General features: G+C 59.2%; 1 protein-coding gene across 1 annotated transcript in view; it reads left to right on the forward strand.

Annotated features, from left to right (window-relative positions):
- The first annotated feature begins 1,836 nt into the window (after positions 1-1,836).
- RAB26 (RAB26, member RAS oncogene family) overlaps positions 1,837-20,341 on the forward strand; it is a 29,044-nt gene continuing 10,539 nt past the window's right edge. The window contains exons 1-2 of the mRNA XM_068698889.1: positions 1,837-2,157; positions 4,550-4,660. Of these exons, the coding sequence (XP_068554990.1) occupies positions 1,951-2,157; positions 4,550-4,660 (318 nt within the window). The 5' untranslated portion in view covers positions 1,837-1,950. The remainder of the gene's footprint in view (positions 2,158-4,549; positions 4,661-20,341) is intronic.

Here is a 20,341-nt window from a genome sequence, read left to right on the forward strand (position 1 = left end):
CTGTGGCTGAGAGCGGGGGGAAAAGCAAAGTCCTCGTGCGTCAGCAGCGCTGGTCTCCCGGGAGGCTGCCCCGAGGGTGCTGGGGGCTGCACGCCCCCTTTCCCAGGCAGGGAAGTGCTCCATGCCAGCTTTGTCACTGCACAGGGACACGCTAAAAATCCGACAGACCCATAGATGGCTCCAGCATTGCACTTTGCTCCAAGGCCTCGGCCTCTATTGACTGCAGCTGTCCTGGAAAATCAGATTATAGAGCAAAACCTTGGCATCAAGTCTGCTCTGACAAGTCAGGTCTTCCATCTCCCAGATGGATCATCAGGAGGAAGAAAGCGAGATGAGGTGGATAAGCCTCTGCCGTGAAAGCTTTTTCTCTGGTCCTGTGTGTGGGAGCCCAGAGCTCCTCCAGCCGTGCAGGAGGCTCAGGGGGGGAGAAGTGGGATCTTGCCCAGAACCCAGGCACGAGAGCTCCTGACCCCAGCTTGTCTCCCTCATCCATGGGGGAAGCAGCCAGAGCTCTGCTCTCTGCTTCTCCCCCACTGGGAGATGGATTAACATCAGGTTTAAATGCCCCTGGCAGAGCTATTCCGGCACAGACATGGAAACGCCATCAGGGGCAGGTGTTGTGTGCCCAGGAGGGGAGGAAAGGAGCCTTGGGGGATGGGGGTACCCTCATCCATCTGCGCAGCTCTGCTCCTGTGCCCACTCCTGTGGAAGCAAAGGGAAAAGCTCATCCTGGCCACAGCACGAGCAACATTTTGGCATCACCGTGGTGGGCATCTGGACTCTGGCTTTGGTTCCAGCTTTCCCAGCCCGCCCGAGCCCCTTTGTTTTGGCCATCAGCTCCTCCTGGTCTTGTGCAAGCGCTGTTACTTATTTACATCTTCATTGTGTGCCTGCCTGGCTTCTCACCAGAGAGACTTATTTTCCACTCTTGCTTCGATATGACTGCTCAAGCCTCCTTTTCCAGGAAGGATAAGACCGCGCCACTGGAAATATGTCACATAGCTAAAGACATTTATTTCAGTTGAGAGCATTGCAATTGCCTCAGGTGACACTTCATTTGCAGTCAGAAAGAAAGATGCAAAGTGTTGCTCGCTGAAACCAGTTGCTGAGACAGACTGGGGACAATGCAAGTTCCCCCCCAGCAGCAGCAGCTCCCGCCGGCCCGTGCCTCAGCCCCCTGTGCCCCGTGCGCCCCCCGGGCCGTGCTGTGCCAGCCCCTGCCCCGCTCCGCGCCCCCCTCGCACCCCAAAGCCCCCCGCACGGGAGCTGCCCGCGGTGTCTGCTCCGTGCCTGCATCACCCAAATGCCCACCGGCGGCCGGCTCTGCGCCTGCTGAGGGATGGGGGGGGGGATGCTGAGGAGCGGCCCCCAGCCCTGCCCTGCCGGGGGGCCGCACTCAGCCCCCGCTGTGCATCGCGGGGGGCGGCGGGCACGGCTCGGGGGCACCGGGAACGGCTCGGGGCTCGCTGCGCTGCCCCAGCGCCGGTCCCCACGGGGGGCTGCGGTCGCCTCTCTCCGCTCCCCGGCCCGGCACGGCTCGGCACGGTACGGCACGGCTTGGCTCTACACGGTTCAGCACAGCAGGGCTCGGCACGGTTTGGCACGGCTCGGCTCGGCACAGCAGAGCAGAGCTCGGCACGGTTTTGCACGGCTTTACAGGGCTCTGCACAGCTTGGCACGGCTCGGCTCAGCACAGCAGGGCTCGGCACGGCTCGGCTCGGCTCTGCGCGCACCGGAGCGCGGCCGCGGGCGCCCCGCGGAGCGCGGCCGGGGCGGAGCGAGCGGGTGCGGAGCGGAGCGGGCCCGGCCCCCGCCGCCGCCCCCGCGGCGCTGCCATTGGCAGCGGGGCCGTGCCGGGCCGGGCCGTGCCGAGCCGAGCCGTGCCGGGCCGGGGAGGCGGCTGAGCGGCGGCGGTGGCACAGCCCCGCGCCCTCAGCGCCCGGCCGCGGCATGTCGCGGAAGAAAGCGGCTCGGAGCAAGGGTGGCGGCGCCGCGCCCTCGGCCGCGCTGCCCCCCGCCGCCCAGGGGCCCGGCCGCGCCGCCGCCGCCCCCCCCCGGAGCCCCGCGCCCGCCCCCGAGCTGCCCCGCAACGGCGGCGCTGCGCCCGGGCGGCCCTCGCTGAGCAGCAGCGGGGAGTTCTACGACCTCGCCTTCAAGGTGCGGGGGGCCTGGGGGGGCGCAGCCGGGCGGGGACAGCCTGGGGGGGCTCGGGGAGAGACCGGGGGGTGCGGAGCGGAGCGGCCGGGGCAGCGCCGTGCGTGCCCGAGAAGTTCCCCGGGGATGGAGAGGGTGGGGGGCGCCCCATCCGAGCCCCTCTCCGAGCCCCCGCTCCTCCGGGGCCGCCGCTTTCCCCTTCTCGTCCTTTTTCTCGGCCCCGCAGGGTGCCTCGGAGGCGCTCCCCCCCCTGCTCGGGGCGCCCGGGATTCACGACGAGCTGCGAGCACATCCCTCCGCACCGCGGCTGCTGCTGAACTTTTGCAAGTGGTGCTAAAAGGCTTTTGGCTCGGCTTAGCGACCGTACCCTTCTGCTTCCTCTCTAACAACGTTAAAAAAAGCAGGTTATAAGCCGGGCTGACGGTATTCCTTGAATCGCATCGAATCTGCGCTGGCTGCCGTTGAAATGTCTCCAGCTTATGCTTTCTTTTAAGGGCTCAGATGGCTTCTTCTTGCTGCTTGAGATTCTGGCAACTCGCAGATCAAATGTATCTGCACCCCCCCCTCCATCACACGACCTGATGCAAGCCCATCTTGGAGCTCTCTTACCAATTTTGGCTGAGGCTGTAATTCAGTGCAACCCATCTGACTGCATTTCTAGCACAGATCTTCATAACCGAGCGTGGGGGATTAAGCTGCGAGGAAGACAGTGTTTGCTATGGCACGGTCCAAGCCTTGGCATGCTGTGCCAGAGAGCTCGCTGCCTGGGGCCATCCGCATGGCCACGGCACGTTAAGATTTGGGATGTGGAGTAGGCGGTGATGGGTGTTTGAGAAGTGGATTTGGCTGGTTTGGTAGGCAGGTGGTCTCTGGTACAGCTGCAGTAACAGTTCAACAGCGTCTCTGAAATGGAGCCCTTCTGCATCCATGCTGGCCCTGAGCTCGCCTCTCACCAGTCCTGGCTGGGGTCTCAAAGGAACCCAAAGAAAAACCCTCTGGTATTGGTCTGGGTGCTTCTCAAACACTTGACAGCCCATGTTGTGTTTGGTGAAAGCCCAATCCAATAAACTTTCCCTTATCCCTCTCCTGAGCTCTGCCACAGACAACCACAGCCCACAGCACGGCACGGGGCTGGATCCTGATGGCCAAGCCCTTGGCAGGAGCCTGGCTGCAGGTCCCTGCGTGGGGCTTGAACGGTGCTGAGCAGGGAGCAGTGCGCTTTAGGGGTGGCTCTGCTCCAAGGCAGGTATCTGGAACGTTTAACTAAATATCAGCACCACTATTTTGGACTAAAAAATGACTTTTTCCCCACCATTGTTTGGACTCACATACATACATGTCTTGGTTTCCATGACCTTGCACCAGAGCTCAGAGCGGGGCTGTGTGTGGGGGATCCCACAGGACACCTGCTGCAGGGCTCCTTGCCCTTGGGGCTGTGCACTGTGGGGACAGAGCCAAAACCGAGCCCCCAAATGGGCTACACCTGCGGAGTCCATGGCAGAGGCTGCTGCTGCTGCTGGCTGCTGCGTGGGCTTGGTTTGACCCAGGGCAGCGCCTGAGTTAAAACCATTTAAATTCATTCATGGGCTAACGACTTCTGAAAGGATAATGGCAGTCGGGCTCAGGGAGATGGAACCGTGCCACGGGCGCGCGAAGCCGTGCCGAAGGGAGCAGGTGCAGAAGCTGCGAATGCAGCTTGGTTGTGCAGCCCGGGGTTTCTCTGCCGTGAGAAGCTGTCAGCCTGCCCCGAGGGATGGGGTCGGCACCCACGGGGGGCAGAGGGCTCGGGGTTGGGGCTGTGTTAGGGAACGGTTTCTGCCTTGCCTTGGTTTCCTGTGGCAGGGCAGGCACTGGGGGGACAGGCGGCACTGGGAGCTGCTCCCTCGGCATTGCTGAGGATCGAGGGTGGCCTTGGGGCTATGCTGGTCCTGGACAAGGAGCTCATAGTGAGACATAGGTGCTCTGGGCCCCCCCACAGCCCCGTGTGGGGGAGTTCTGCAGGGGTGTGGGGCAGAATGGGGCCCTGCAGCTGTGGGGCACAGCCTGGCTTTCCCACACACAGCGCCTTTGGGTTTTACAGGGTGATTCCCCGAGGGAAGTCTGCTCATACTGCTTGGGGGAAGGTGTCCTGAGTTGTGCCAGTGCTCAGGGATGTGCACAGCTCAGGGAACACAAGTGATGCTGCTGTGCAGGGGCTTGCTGCTGGAGCACTGCGCTGGCTGCAGCTCCCTGCCCTCCCCCTGGGTTCTGGGCTGTGACTTTTGGCTGGGGCTTCCCATCAGGAATGAGGATCTGCTGCTTGCCCCCGGCATGTGGCTTTTGGGATGGAGATGGGAAATTGCTGCGGAGGGGCTGGAAATGGTGCCTAACCCGCTCCTCCCTTCCTCCCTCGCAGGTTATGCTGGTGGGCGACTCGGGGGTCGGCAAAACCTGCTTGCTGGTGCGCTTCAAAGACGGCGCCTTCCTGGCGGGCAGCTTCATTTCCACCGTCGGGATCGACTTCAGGGTAAGTCAGCAGCAGCTGGGACCTGCCAGGTTAGCGACTGTCCTTGCAGAGGGACACCAAAACGTTGCTCCAGCTGCTTAAAACTCCTGGTGCCGAGGCCCGTGTCAGCGGCAGGCAGGGCACCTCGGGCTGCGTCGGGCTCAGGAGCCATCTGATGACTGCAGCAGCTCAGCGGTGTTTTAATTACGGCTCTGCACAAGGACGGGGAGCGCGTCCTCTGCTCGGCGCTGCAGTGCCCTGGGGACGATTTGTGTGAGAATAACTGTTTGGGCCTGAACATCTGCCCAGCTAAAATATTTCCCCAAATCGGTTTAATTGCTTTAAAAGCAATTATAAACCAAAACCAAGCTGACACGAAACGATGTCCCCAGAGCAAACCTTTGGGGTGCTGACACGGGGCGCAGTGCAGAATCTTGGCGCTCTGTGAGAGCAGTTTTGGTGGTGGTGATGGAGGCACCAGAACGTCCCAGAGCTGGCGGGGCTGGGGAAGATGTGCGCAGTGAGAGGGAGGGGAGATGGCTCAGAGGGAGATCAGTGCGAAGGAAAGTTTTGGAGCAGGTGTGCTGCTGGGCTGTTCCATAACCGAGGCAGGTTTTTCTAGTGCCTCCTTTGGGTGCCCTGATTGATGCCTGGTGCCTGATACTCCCTGTGCCTTGCTGCTGTTTCCCCAACCATTTGCTTCCCCAAAAACCACGAGCTTGCAGCCCCCAGGCACCCGGCTGGAGCTGCAGCCTCCTCTGGGAAGGGAGCTGTGCTGAGAGTCTCTGCCGTGTGGGACAGGCTGCGCTCTCTGGTGGGGGAGTTCTGTGTAATGAGGGACCTGGGAACGGGCACGTAAACCTGGCCAGCCCGAAGGGAGATTAATGGGCTGCGGCCATGCAGAGTGGCCAGGTGCTGGGGCTGTGCCATGGCCCTGTGGGATGCTTCTTGCTGCTCCTCTGCGGCAGTGTGGGATGGAGGGTGTTGTGTGGGAGCAGCCACGCCTGAGGGCTTCTTGGTCAGTGCCACAAACGTCCCCAGGCTGCTCGCTCCTGTGGCAGCAGGGGCTGCCCGTGCCGCTGTGCCGTGGCTTTGGCTCCGTTTCCACACCGTAGCAGTGCTGGGAGGTGTGAGTGGGGGCTTTCCAACTCATCCCACAGGCAGCACCCGCTGTCCTCCTCATGCCTCCAGATCTTTCCCTCTGGACTCTGCTCGGCACTATCTCAGAGCTCCTTTTCTTGGAGGATTTCTGTGAGATTGGTGTCTCTTGTAACTCGCTATTTTGCCGGTGCGAACAATAACTTGGGAGCATGGTGACAAGGTAAAGCGATGAGGCGATGCTCGGAAAGCCTTTCAGAAATAAAATGATGCTTTCCCTGCCAACCAGTGCTGGGTGCAGGGCAGCACTGCGGGTTACGGCTGGCTGAGCTGCAGTGGCTCAGTAGAGTTGGTGAATTGGAGTCCATAATTTTATCCAGAGGTAATTACACCGTATTTCAGGTGTTCTTAAAAGGAAAAGCATTTTATTACTGATCACAGTGATTGATACCAAGGGCAGTCTTAAAATCTTGTGACTTATTGATTAGAGTGCTGAAATGACTGCTACTGAGAAGCAATCAAATTAGGGTTAATTTACTTCTGTAATAGAGCTGCTAGACGTACATGGGTTTGAAACGGGCGGATTATACAGCGAGGAAGATCGTGTTTATGGCCTAAAATTCATTATTACCATCTTTGTGAGATACTCACTTTTTTGGAGACATGGAAATAGTTTTTTGATTACATATCTCCGTTCCTATCAAGATAATCCTGTTTGCAAGCACTGCGTAATTGTGCCCCCCTCGCGGTTTGCATTACAATGCAGATGAAGCTCTGGGGTGATAACACCGGAGGCTTCTGCTGCAAGAGCACATTTTGGTTTTAATTTTTGTCTTTCTAATCACAAAGCTGTCACATCGCATCTCCTTTTCTCCGAAATCCCAGAATTAGGAGCTGGGTTTTCTGGTTGGAGCAATGGAGCCCACTTGTGCCAACAAGCAGTGGGGTGGTGGCTGCTGGTCCCAGCCCGTGTCGGGAGGTGCTGAGCTCCCCTGAGGGCACAGCCACGGTTCCTCAGGGCTCGTGGCAGTCACGGAGCCGTGCTGGAGGCAGTGAGAGCTCCCCAAGGCCGCAGCAGGCAGCAGCTGGGCTCCTGCTCACGCACGACCTTGCTCGGCTGGGGCAGGCGGCTCAGGGGAGCTGCCCGGGGATGTCGTGGGGATGCGGCTGCCCCGCTCCTGCCATCGGTTCTGGGACAGTCCCTGCTCCTCTCCGAGGCTGGCTGGTCCCTGTGGGGTGCCTGGTGCACATTTGGTCACACCCCAATCTCCTGGGCACCCGACGGGCTCGAGGACAGCTGCTGGCAGCCGAGGGTGTCCGGGCGTTAGGTGCGCACCGAGCTCTGGCTGATGGATGGTGTCAGCCCGAGCAAATGTGAGCGAGGAGAAATCCATTTAAAATTAATCGGGCTTTACAATTCCTAATGGCCCCCTAGGTTTTTTCCCTCCTACTGTTTTATGTTACAGAGAACCTCTCACATTTTGTGGTTTGTTTATAATTGTCTCTTAAACAAAAAAAGGATGTTGATCTAAACATTAGCGTTTCATTTTCCAAATATACTAGGGAAACAGAGATGTTGGTGTTAGGGAAAAAATGCATCAAAATGGTACCTATTAGCTTCTAGTTCTGGAGATTCCCAGTCCTCTGGCTTCCCATCCTGTTCAAATCAGTTTTATGCTGGGAGTATTTTCAGCCCGTCGGGAGCCAGCCAGCCCTCTCCTTTGGCCAGGCAGTGCCGGAGCTGTGCCGGGTGCTGTGTGGTGCTGGGATGTGGCAAAGGGTTTGGGCAGCAGTGGGAGCTGCTGGGGTCAGAGCCAGGCTGCGACTGCTGCCATACGTGGTGGAGCTGAGGCAGAGCCAAGATCTCTGCCTTTTGTTGTCATTTCTTCCATCCCAGCTTCTCTGTCCCCTTCCCACCCCAACTGGAGCTTGGGGCTCCCCGGCCTCTTTGCCCTGCAGAAGGAACCCCTGCACAAGCTGGCGTTTCCTCCATGGGGTTTCGGTGTGTCTGCAGGTCCGTGCAGGGGCTCTGGCTCCCCAGGGCAGCTGTGACCCCCCCGGTGTTCCCGTCCCACCACCGCCTGCTTGCAGCTCCTCCCTTCAGCATGTGGGCTGGGAAATGCACCCGGGGTAAACAAACACCTCTGCCTCCAACAGCTTCAGCTTCGGGGTTTCCAGCCCTTGCTAGACAATGGGATGCTCAATTATTCCCTCCCGTGAGCCATGGCTGTGCTGCCAGGGCTGTGCCAAGCACTGGTCCCCAGGGTCCCCCCTGCAGCTGTCCCCAGCTGAAACCATCCAGGACTTCACTGCGCCCTGAAAACCCCCAGGGGCCCCCAAAGCCCCCAGGTGCCAGCTCTGTGGCTCCTCTCGCCCAGAGCCTGCCCTTTTCTCACTTTGTGTTTTAGGAATTTCAGGGAGAAAAAGGGCTCCTGGAAGCGAGCCGCTCTGTAAGTCAGAGGTGTGAATCCCAATTTTCCTGGTAGTGCTGGAGGAGCTACGTTTTGCTGTAATTTTGGGAATGCGGCAGAAACCTTGGCAGAAATTGAAGCTGCACAACAAATACTTCTGTCTGGTAGCAGCTCACTTGGAGCATTTTGCCAGAGAAAGCAGTGTGGGGGCAGCACACCCTGCCCCCTGCCCCCGGGCTGCGCTCTGCCCCGGCACTCACTGCCCCTGCTTGGTCCCGAGCTGTGCTGAGCCGGGTGAGTGAAGGGTTTTGCACTAATTGGGCCTGAAGGGAGAAGAATACGAAGGGAAAAATTAAAGTTGAGCCTTTTCTGTGGAAGGAGGTGCTAATGAGTTTCTTTGCGTTAGCTGGGGAGGTGGTTTCTGTGTCCATCAGCCAGGGGAGCCGACCTGGTGCCACGGCCTCGTGCTTCAGCACAACCTGGGGCTTTCTGAGCAGGCAGCAGCGCACAGAGAGTATTCCTCTGAAGACTGGGCTCTGGCTTTCAGCAGCGGGCACAGGAGATATTTCTGCGTGTTGCTGCCCCGTGGGAGACCCACAGTGTCCCCCGTACGCGGGTGCGCCCGCGCAGGGAGCGCTCTTTGCTCCAGCCTTGGCCGTGCCGCCGTTAATCTGCCCGCTGGAACAGTTGCTGGGCACGGTAAATAACACAAGCTGTCACTGGTGACCCTGAGCTGTAAGGACTCCTGATTATATCCAGCCCTGCGCCGCTCTGGAGGCGGAACCAGCAATGCACAATTTGGGTTTTTGCAGAAGAGCTTGGTTGCATCGCTGTTTGTTTCTCGCGGCGTGTGTGTGTGCACCTGCCGTCGGCAAACAGCAGATGCCGGCTGCCTGGCTGGAAGCAGGGAGCTCGGCGTGGCAGGAGAGGCAGGGAGCCTTGTTTTGGGGAGGCTGGGTGGGCAAAACAAAGCTGGCCCCGGTCTCAGTGTGGCCAGCCCGGCCCTCGGTCTCTGTGTGAATGCGGAGGGAGGGAGCAGGCAGGTGGGTGAGCAGCCCCGAGCTGGTTGAGACCCTGCACAGGGGAAGGTGCCCGGCTCCTGGGGATGATGCTCGGTGGTGCTGGGAGTGGTTCTTGTCCTTGTGCCTCCTGTTGAGGGGCTGCTGTGACCCAGAGCTGCCTGCGAGCCGAGGGCTGGCTTCTATCTCCGCGGTTGGCACCGAGCGTAGCAGGGCTCATTTCCAGATGGATCAGTCTGGAAAAGGTGGGAGGGGATCCGCTCAGGCCAGAAGAAGGGAATGGAAATAAATTAATTCCTGCATGTCTTTCAATGCAAAACCAGTCCTGAATGTCAGAGGAGCAGGGTGCTGGGCATTGGGTCTCTTCCACGTGTAGGCTTTGCCACGCGGGGTGGCCCCGTGTGGGGGATGAGTGGGGTGCTCCGTTGGTCCAAGGGGGCCGTGGGCAGGAGTGCAAGGGCAGAGGGGACATCCTCAGCCCCTGGGTGTCCCTGCAGGGTGGCCTTGCCCTGGGAAGGGCACCTCGGTGTCACCTGGGCCAGGTGCTTGGTGCCCTCCTGGTGGCGGTGCCGTGCTGGGGAAGGACCCCAGGTCTGTGCTGGGCACGCTTCTCCTGCAGCTCTTCCTCTGAAATTGGCTGGTTCCGCATTTCTTATCACTGCATGAATTTTAATAGGAGCCAGTAGCTGATTTTCTACTTTTACATTTGTTGCTGTAAGGGAAGCCGAGCTGTGTTTGCCCAGAGCAGCTCTCCTGCGGTGCTTCCCACCCCGTCTGCTGGGTTTCGGGGGGGCAGATGTGATGCTGGGGCCGTAGGGACCGGGTGCTGCCCAAATCCAGGTGAGCTGTGGCCTGCAGGGCTTGGTCTGTTCATGGGAGCCCACCTTTATTTTATCGATTTACTTCGTGTCTGCTTCCTAGGACGACAGCTGCTGCTGGCTCCTGCTCCCCGCTCCCTGGGCAGGCTCTCTGGGGAGCAAAAAGCCTTTTTTCCGTGCAGCCGAGCCCTGCTTTGCTTTCAGCTGCTGCTCTCCTCCCTTGCAGAGGGACACAGCCGTGCAGGCTGCTCCTGATCACATGAACGGCGAAGCCTGTCATTTGCATGCAGGGGCTCAGTTGCCAAGAGATGCTGAGAGCAGAGCCCGTGGCGGGCTGCACCCTCTTCTCACATCTGCTAGTATTTTATTCATGTTTCTCTGGCTCTTGCATTTGAAAAATAATAAACCTCCTCGGCGTGCTCTGATCCCGCAGCACACTGGTGAGGCGCAGATACCCGCGTGCTGTCAGCAATCCCAGTGGACACCAGACTCAATTCCTGCCTTGGGGAAGGCAGAAAGAAGGAAGATGAATGTCTTCAAAGCAGAAAAGTGCTTGAGTCGCTCTTTAAATGAGCATCTAGAGTGGCCTGGAGCCCCAGAGCCTGTTTAAGACGACTCTCGAACAGTTTGTGCGGTGCTGTGAGGGTGCCTGCCCTGGTCTCAGCACACGAGGGGCTCTCCTGCAGCCCAGAACAGGCTGGGTGCCTGATCCAGCTGTGAAATCTTGCATCCATCTCAGCTGACAGCAGTGCTGCGAAATTGGCCCCCGTGTTTGGGGGGTGAGGGGCTCTGAGCAGGGCTGGAGCATCGATGGTGCTGGGCACAGAGCCGGGCTCTGTGCTGGGTGTGCTCGTGGTGCTGGGAGCTGTGATGGAGCGTGGCACGGCCACTAACGCGTGTCAGTGGGGCCAGGGCGAGTCTAAACGGTTTGAATATTTAATGGAATAATTTTGGCTTAAGTTCGCTTTCATCTTTCATAGGTGATAAAATATTGAGCTCAGCTGTGCAGAACTGAGTTTTTCTTTGAAAGCAGCAGGAGGGCAGCCAGGCCTGTGGGAGGCAGGGCTTGGGGTGTCCGTCCCGCAGCGCTGGCCCCATTACAGGGGCTTGGGGACATCCCTGCCCCACGGTGCTCGCCTCGCTCAGCCCTGCAGGTCCCCACTCGGGGCACGGTGTCCAGGCTGTGGGCACGGTGGGTGCTGAGCTACTGGGAGCAGAAACCTGGGTGCAGGGGGGTCTGTGCTCAGCCCCTGCCCCGCACCGAGCACTGCCAGGATAACGTGGGCTGCAGCCCTGAAACCTGCACGTGTGAGCCCCCACTGCCTCTCCCCTGAGCTGCTGACTCACTCGGTACCGCTGATTAATTATTTGCCCCCAGGAGGCTTCAGCACGTTTCTAAATAAATACGCCTCGGGGAGAGCAGGGCGCAGCGGAGCTCGCCTGGGTCCTGCCTCTCCCCTCGGGGTTGCAGCTGCCGGTGCTGGGTCTGTGCTTGGGGGGGACAGGGGCTTCATTTCGGCTGCAGTGGGCACCGGGCAGGGTGCTGGGGCATTGCTGCCACCCCCGGGGGACTGTGGTGGGTGCTGAGGCTGTGCCCAGAGCAGCTTGACTCCAGAACTCAGCCCCTGCCCCAAGGAGGGACTGGGTTTGGAAAATGTACGTGGGTGGTTGAGCCCAGCACCAAGGCAAGGGTTCCTGATGTCCTCTCACCTGGGAGTCGGGGACGAGCCGTGAAGTTAGGCATGGCCCTGCCATGGTCAGAAGGGCTCTGCTCAGCCCGTGCCTGGTGTTTGTTATCCTTCATGGCTCGGAACAGGCTGTGCCCGCGAGCGATCGTCTCCCTTTGGCTAAAAATAAAATAAATAATAAAACTCCAAGAGCGTCGGAGCCATGTCAGTGGAGGGAAGGAGCTGGCAGCGCGTTGCGTGGCTGAGCAATTGTCCACTCGTCCTTGGCTGGCGGTGGGGGGGCCGCTGGTTTCTATGGTAATGGGGAATTTAAAGATCAAGCGCTTGTTTACCTGCAGCGCCTTCGCCACGAGGAAGCTAAATATTGTGTTGGCGTCGTCCTGGGGGAGCAAGGGGCGCAGGGGGCTCGGGGCGGTCGTTGGCGGAGAGCCCTGAGGAGGAGGATGGGAATGGGGCCGGTGGGGTTTGCTGCCTGGGACAGCTCTGGTGGCACCATGGGGACATCCCTGCCTGCCCTGGGAGCACAGGTTTGGCACAGGGTGGGTGTTGCGGAGCCGTGGTGCTGCCCCGTGTGCTGCCGTCGGCTCCATCCAAGAGAGATGGAGCTCTGGTGCTTGCCCTGTAAGTGATCTCCAGAGCAGCAGTGTAATTCATGTGGCTTTGTTTGTCTAACAGGGGCATAAAGTATTTTTAATCCTGGCTAAGCACCAAATCATTACCTTGAAGGATTGCAGAGCCTCTCAGAAGCAACAGCAAATATTTCATATTTATGCCTGCATAGGAAAAAATGTTTTTCCCCAGTCGTAACTAATACGTGTCAGGAGCTCCTGCTCCTTCAGCTTTAGGGGGTGGTGCACATCGCCCTGGTTCGTGGTGGTCCAAGGACAAGGAGAAACACAATGGGGAGCCCTGGGGGCTCCCCCCTGGTGGGATGTCAGTGTTGGAGAGGTGGTGGGTCCGTGCAAGGGCAGAGGGAAACACTGCCCACACAGGGCTCAGCAGCAGCAAAGCCCTTTTTCCTTTTTTCTAGTGGTCACAAGGCTGGCAGCGTCTGTTAGGATGCAACTGGTCCTGATGTGAACATCTGGCAGGGTTGTGTTTCATTTTGCCTTTTTTTTTTTTTTTTAATTTAGTCAAAGCTGTTAAATGAAAAGCTGTGAAATGGGCGGAATCCGAGCCCAGCTGCGTTTCTGCACCCGGTCCTGCATGGGTTGGATGCTGAGAAGCCGTTCACTCGCAGCCTGACCCTCGCAAGCCCCGGTTAAAGCCGGGTGCCTGAGCGCCTCTCAGGATGTTTTCCTCCTTCCTGTCAAGCCACGATGTTCCTATGCCCAAGTGACACATTTGGGAAATGGAGGCTTTTGCTTTTCCAGCTTTGCTTACGCGGGTGTCTCTATGGAAACCGCTCCGCCGCCCTCCCCTCTCGCCAGCGGGCTCTCTGATGGCTGCTCCAAGTGAGGAGCTTGTGTAACGCGCACCATTTTGTGGCACGAGCCTTGTTATTAGCGATCGCTGCTTGCTTTTCAGTCCGTACCTGCCGGGTGATTCTCCTCCCGGGGGGCTCTGCCCGTGCTGCACCCAGTGCCACCCATCCCGCTGCTGCTCACCCCAATACGGACAGGCTATTGGGATCAGCCGAGCTCTGCTCCCGGTTCCCCTTCTTCCACGGAGAGCTGTTGGCATCGGCTGTGCTCTGAACCTTAAATCAATGCCTAGTCATGCTTCTTTTTCCCCTCAAACCCAGGCAGGGCAGGCTGCAAGGGGTACCCAGGCCCATGTTGGGGCACGCAGCCCCTGCTGGCAAAGACCTTGCTCAGCCACGCAGATGGCAACGCTGAGCGTTGGGTCTGAGCTGCCAGGGCTTGCTTCCTGGCCATTGTGCCAGCGGCTGAGAACCTCAGATGTTGGTGGGAATGAGCTGCTGCTGGTACGTCGGCAGTGCTGGGGTGCTCTCCGGCAGGGCACCCATCCATCCATCCATCCATCCATCCATCCATCCATCCATCTATCTGCCTGCTGCTCCTGGGTCATGGCTGTGGGAGCCCAGCATCATCCTGCCCTGCCCTGGAGTGCCAGGCGCTCACCTCCTGCCCCGACGTTGGAGAAGCTCACACGGGCTCCCTGGTGCACACGCGGCCCCGCTCGCTCTGCGCCGCGGCGGAAGTGCCGAGGGATTGCTGCTACTCACAGCATCTCTTTTTAGAGCAGAGCGCGGGTTTTGGCAGTGCTGCTGCCCAGCCCACGCAGCCCCGAGCGGTGCCAGCCTCAGGGGAAGGCTGGCAGCTCTGCTGAGCTGGCGGGGACGCGGGTGAGTCTGCTGTGCCGTGCCGCGCCGTGCCGTGCCGTGTGCCCGGGGCTGAGCCAAGCACTCATTGAAGGTCTGCAGGTGGAGAGGTGCCTGGGGAGCAGCTTTGCAGTTTTGAAGGCATCTCAAGCCTCTGGCTCCGGTGTGGGCTTGTTCGGGCTCGTGTGAGTCAATGGCTTCTGAAAGCCGATTGAAGAGAAGCGTTCCCGGGAGATCACGCATCACAAGCTCCAGATGAGTGGGCTTCTCTTTCTCCTCCAAGTGCCAAGGCACACGTGGCCTGAAGCCAACCCGGAGCAGCTCGGGTGGCTGCTCTGCTCCTGCACAGAGCTGGGACACGGTGGGGGGCTGCTCCTTGCCCCCTGCTAACCCCGATGTGCCAGGGGGCCCCAGCGCTCAGCACCCGGCACCAGGCACAATTTGCTGTGAGATGTGGCCGTGTTGTGCTGGGACCCGAGCGGGGCTGGGTATTGCTGCCCTGCTGCAGTGCTTGGGAGCAGGGCTGGCAGTGGTGTGTCCCCATGGCACATCCCCATGGCACATCCCCATGGCACATCCCCATGGGCACCCCTTGGCATCAGGGTAGGGCCCGGGCTTCACGAGGTCTGGTCACGGCAGCAGACCTCGACTCGTTTTCTGCGGGGTGTCAGTTCAGGCAGGTCTTTCTTAAATGCATTAACTTGCCGCACGTATTAATGTGCGTGAATTAATGTGAGAAGTGCTTGACAATGCTTAAAATAACTTTGTTCCCGAGCAGGCGTCAATGCACAGCATATGTGTTTTTCCCTCCTGAATAATTACACACGTGAGGTCAAATTGCTGCTAACAGCTCAGCTCACCCGCGGGACCTGCTGTGCTGGGAGGGCAGCGGGTGCAGGACCCCCCCCAGAGACCCCAGCTGCAGCCTGAGCCATCGGCTGTGCTCAGGCTTCCCAGGGGCTGTTCCTGGGAGGGCAAAAAAGCCACGGTGCCAACGTGTGGGTTTTGGTTCACTTCTGTGAAGGGTTTGCAGGTGCCTGTTCCCCGGAGCACAGCCTGGCTGGCTGGGCATCCCCAGGCACTACCCTGGTGCTGGGGTTGGAGGTGCCAGATTTGGGCTGTTTCAGCACCTGCTGCTTTTGGGGAAAACTGATTCAGTAACGGGGCACTGTTCTGGCAGTGCACTGTGGTGTGCCCGGTGTGCCACGTTTCCTCGGCACCTCGCAGTCCCCTGGCTGGGTGCTGGTGCCGTGGGTTGGACGTGTGCGTGGAGCCTGCAGTGGGGCCGTGTTTGCTGCTGACTTCTGGAAATGTTCCTCTGACTTCTGCGGGGGGACATCTGCACTTACAACAGGAGTTTGTCAGCAAGGAGCTGTGTTTTAAGGTTGCGTGGGGATTTTTTCGCCTGCAAAAAACAACTTTTTCTTAGCAAGGATTGCCAGTCTCCTCTGCTCACAAGGTGCTGAGTGCTGGCCCTGAAGGTAAATCCAGCAAAGGGAGAGCAGGAGCCGAGGGAAGGATGGGACCAACCCCGGGAGCTGCTGGCTGTGGGTGCTGTGCCCGCTCCTCTCCCCGTGCAGACGCAGCAGCGCAGCTCAGCGTGGCCAGGGCGGCTCTGTGTGCCCGTGCCTGGCAGACGGCGTTATCGCTATTAATTGCTGCCGAGGTGTTCTGAGACGCCAAAGATAGGTCTGAGGAAGAGGCTGCGGAGAGCCTGCTGGCTCTGCACCTCGTGCCCAGGCAGGGAAGGAGCCTGGTTTTGATCACATCGCTGCTCGGCATCGCACGGTTGTGTTTTCTGTTTCCTTCTGGCCAGAGGCTGCAGCTTGTGCTCGTTTCCCAGCCCGTGCTCGGGCAGCTGCAGTTCTGTGTCTGCAGCACGCCCGGGGTGCTCGGGAGCTGTGGCTGCACTCGCAGGGTGTGCGAGGGGCCTCGGGCTGCAGAGCTGTGAAGCGGGGGCGATGGGACAGCCGGGCAGGGACACAGCCCAGCGCCTTGGTGTGTGCTGCACCAACACCTCTGTTGGGCTGTGGTTTCTGCATGGCTGTGGGTGTGGGGCTGGGCTGTGCAGCGAGGCTCCGGCCCCCCGGTGCCTCCTGGCCCCTCTCCATGGGATGCTCGGGGGCTCTGCTGGGTCAGGTCCCAGTCGGGAGCAGGTGGGAGCGAGCTGGGCAGGCACTGCTGCTCCACGGGGCTTTCTGCGGTGTTGAATCCTTGAAATTGTGGGCTCTGATGGCAATACAAACACAAGAGCTGGAGCTATTGCTGGAGAGCAGAAACCCTTCTCAAAGATCAAAGCCAGAGCTGCCATCAGCGGTGCTTTGGCTGCGTGCTGTGCTCCGCGTTAGCGCTCACAGGGATTCATCTCTGTGACTTCTTCCCTGTGCCATCAGCGACCACCCTGGAGCTGCGGCCCCGGCGGTGGTGGAGGCATGCCCAGGGCGGAGGCAGCATTTATCTCGGGGTCAGTTTATCTCCTGGTCTGTGCCGGGTTGTTTTGGGCTGGTTCTGCTGGCTCTGTGGGCGGACAGCCCAGGAGCCCAGCGGTGCTGCTGGTGCCCGTGGTGCAGCCAGCTGCTGAGGAGGGGGTTGCCCTGCGGGGAGGGGGCTGGCGCTCGCCGTGCTTCAGCCCCCGCTGCTCCGTGCGCCCAGCTGCGGGATGCAGCAAGTGGGCTGGGGCTGTAATGAAGCACCGAGAGCTGGTACGGGCCGTTCCCAGTGCCTCAATGGACTTTTATGAACTTCAGAGACATGGATTATAGTACATCAGTTGCTTTCCCCCCCCCCTAAATCCTTCCTTCGAAGGGTTCCTGCTTAGGACAAGCTTTCGGGAGCTGCCTGGTGTTGCAGCTGCAGGTGCAGGATGTGTGCATTTGTGCGTGGATGCGATCAAGAGCTACAGATTGGTTTGTCAGGTCTGTTTTTTTAGGGATGAGAAGTGCTATTTAATAATGCTGTTTGCAGTGCCGTCTGCAGAAGATCTTCTGTTACTGCCAGATGCTGCCGGGATGTTTGCTGCTGGATATTCAGACCTGATTTTTTTATTTTTTATTTTTAAATTGGATTGCAAAGCGATTTCTGAAACTTCAGGCAAGTTTCCATCCATTTAGGTGCCAGCCCACCGATAGGAAGAAGCCTGGCTGCCGCCTGGCCGTGCCTCTGGCTGTAATTACAGCTACAGCTAATTGCACGCGGGGCTGCACAGGTGAGTTGTGGCGGCCACAGCCTGGGAGCCTTTCTCAGGGGCATCTTCATTCAGCCCAAGCCAGTTCCCTGTGCTGGGAAAAGCCATGTCCCTGGAGCTGAGATCGCACCGGGGGCAGAGCAGGCTGAGCAAAAGGCTGGGTGTGAGACGGGTGCTGCCCTGCTGGGCCATGCCCCAAGGACAGGCCATGGGGGGCTCCCAGGAGGGAGCAGTGGGAACGATGGGGCCAGCAGGCAGGGGAGGTGCAGGCGGTCACAGGGCTCATCCCAGGGCTCTTGCTGCCCCCCCCCAGCTGGTGTAACAGAAACCCTGAACGAAGCAGGCTGTTTCTGACAGGGACTGGCTTCTCTGGCATAAAAACCGATGCAAGGTTTTGTTTTCCCCCAGGAGCAGAGTAAACAATTCCCTGTACAGCACTAATTGATGACCCATTTTTCATTCTCGTAGCATTGACAGGCGCTGCGTACGCTGCATGGGAGAAGTGATCCCACAATAAATGTGCTGTAAAGATTCCTGTTCTGCTTTGCCGCATGGTATGGCCTCGGTGGAGAAAATGAAGATAAATCTGTTTGTTGAGCACCACGTTTCTTATTCCCAGTATTGGCACGGATCCGTGTGAGCCATCTCTGCCCCCTTTGTTTCCAAGACTGCCTGGTTTAGAAGGAAGCATGGATATTTTTAAAAAATCTCTCCCCTTTTATAAAGTGGAGGAGACGGAAGGGCTGAGTAATGCAGCTGGGACGGGGGAGCTGCCTCGCAGTGTCCCCATGGTGGGAGGAGGACGTGGTTCTGGGTTCTGCCTGCTCCCAGGACCCCTCCAGCACCTCAGCACCAGCGCTGGGATGCGCTGTGGTGTTCTGCAGGCTTCTGCTTCTCGGTGGTCTCTGTAGGGCTGGAGACTGGATCTGCATGGCTCTGGGACCTCTGCAGCAGATCCTCTCCTGCACGTTTTTAGGGCAATAAGTGAGTCCTTTCTTCCCATTTCTCTTTTGGCGAGCCATTCCCTCCACCATCCTGTGTGAACGAGAGGCACAGAGTTTCCTGTTCAGTGGAGCAGCCCAGGCTGAGAAGGGAGAGCTCTGGGGACACGGGCACCAAACTGGGGCTGCTCCTTCCCTGGGGCCACCTCTGCCAGGCACGGCTCCCGAGGGAGATGCTGAGGAGCAGAGCAGGGCTTGCTTTTACAATGCATGATCCTAAACAGATCCTCTTACCCCTAATCTGTCCCTAAGACACGGCTCTCTCCTTCTTGCCAGAAAAACCTTTTATGTGCAGACTGATGTGAATAGAAGATGATAACTCACTAATTCTTCAGTGTGTCTGCTTTCAAAAGAGGATTGACTCTTATCTCCTGCAGGGCCGGCAGCCAGGCAGATGTTAATTGGGCTTTAATGTAGCGAAGGTGGCTCTTGGGAAGACGGGCAGTCGGGCTCCTGCGCCTTGGGCTGCAAACGGCACCCGGGGCTGGGGCTGCTTGTGGGGTGGTGCTGAGCCCTGCTCATGCTGTGGGACCTGGTGTGCAGAGGGGACACGGCGGGGTGACCCTCGGGGGTGGCAGGCAGTGAGGGATGTCCCCAGCAGTGTCCGTGGCGAGGTGCCATGTTCATGTGCTGACGGTGGGGTCTGCGCCCAGCTGGGGAGCGAGTGCTGGCCTGGTCCCATTTTGGAAAGGACCTCGGCAGCGGGGCTGGGCAGGCTGGCTCTGCTGCACACAGGGTGTGCGAGTCCTGGGGGGAAAAAAGGCAAAAGTTTGCAAGTTTAGCAGCAGAACAGAAGCGCACGGTGCCGCCGAGGAGAATAATGGCCTGTCCTGGCAGACAAATGGCCGGGCTTGCTCTCCGAGCAGAAGATTTATGGGACGATGCGGAGGGCACCGCTGTGGGGCTTGGTGGCTGCCCGGGTGTCCCGGCCTCCCCGGGGGACCTGCCAGGGCTGTGGGGATGCTCGGGCACGGCCCTGGCAGTGGCACAGCCCAGTCCGCCTGCATCCTGCCGTGCTCCCCGGCTTCCCAGCAGGTTTGTGCAGGCTCAGGTGCAGCGTGGGGCTGCTTTGCCTCCTCTGCTGCATGGCACGGGCTCCTCAAATGCTCATCCCTAAGCTGTGGGCTGCTGGGCTTGCTGTTTGCTCTCCCCATCCAAAAGCGTGCTGGAAATGTTGGCTGCACGCATAGGACAAACTCCTGTGCGACACTGGGACAGGGACAGCAGCCTGGCACCACGTGCTCTGAGAGCTTGTGCGAGGGGAGATAAGAGCTCAGCAGTGCTCGTGCTGCTCTGGTGTCTGTTTGCGGTTGCTGAAACTTCAATATTTGTTCCTGGTTCCAATTTATCTCTCTTAATGGATCTTGATTTCAGAAGTGCAGCTCCTTGTGCAGTATGGGCCTCCTGCTCTCTTCTTGTTTGTTACCCCATCGGACACAACAGGAGGTGTTTTTTAAAAAAAATAATAAAATAAAAAAATCAGCTCTGTCAGAGCAGTTTCCCAAACAAGATGCCTGGGCAGCTTTTCCCGGAGGCCTGGCATGATACAGCAGCCTCGGGCGCAGCCGTGCTCAGGGACAGAGCCCCCATGTTGCCCACTGACACCTCCTGTTCCCGGTGCCTTCGGGAGCCCTGTGCCACGCTCCCATCTCCGTGGAGTCTCTCTGTGGCTGCCGTGGCTGGAGGAGGCGCTGAGCACCCAGCACCAGCTCGCTGGCAGCGGCACGTGCATGTTGGGGGGAAAACTCCAGGGTTTTAATGAGCAAATTGAATGCAGTGTCCTGCTGCTCTGGGCAGATTTCCACATCGATCCTTAATCCATTTTCATAGCCGCTCCCAGGGGCAGTGTGTGTTTGTCTGTCTGCTATGGCCCCGTCACAGCAGCATCCCTGCCCCGCTGTGGGGTGCTTGTGCTCACGGTGCTGCGGGGGGAGCAGCCGGGGCAGGGGCTCCCTGGGGCTCTGCAGAGCAGATTTGGGGTCTCTCCTCGGCACGAGCCCGGCAGGACCCCGCACGCGGCCACGGCTGGCACACCGAAGCCCTGGCAGCGCACCCAGCCCTGGCCGTGTTGCAGCCCTGGCAGCCCTGCAGCCCGCAGCTCAGCCATTACCGCCGCTAATTAACTCGGCGAGTGCCCCGGCCGTCGCTGGTCGGGTTTGATGTATGCTCTCTAATGCAATTGTTCCCCCTTCCGCAGGA

The sequence above is a fragment of the Anas acuta genome, chromosome 15 (assembly GCF_963932015.1).
Source record: "Anas acuta chromosome 15, bAnaAcu1.1, whole genome shotgun sequence".
Classification (NCBI taxonomy): Eukaryota; Metazoa; Chordata; class Aves; order Anseriformes; family Anatidae; genus Anas; species Anas acuta.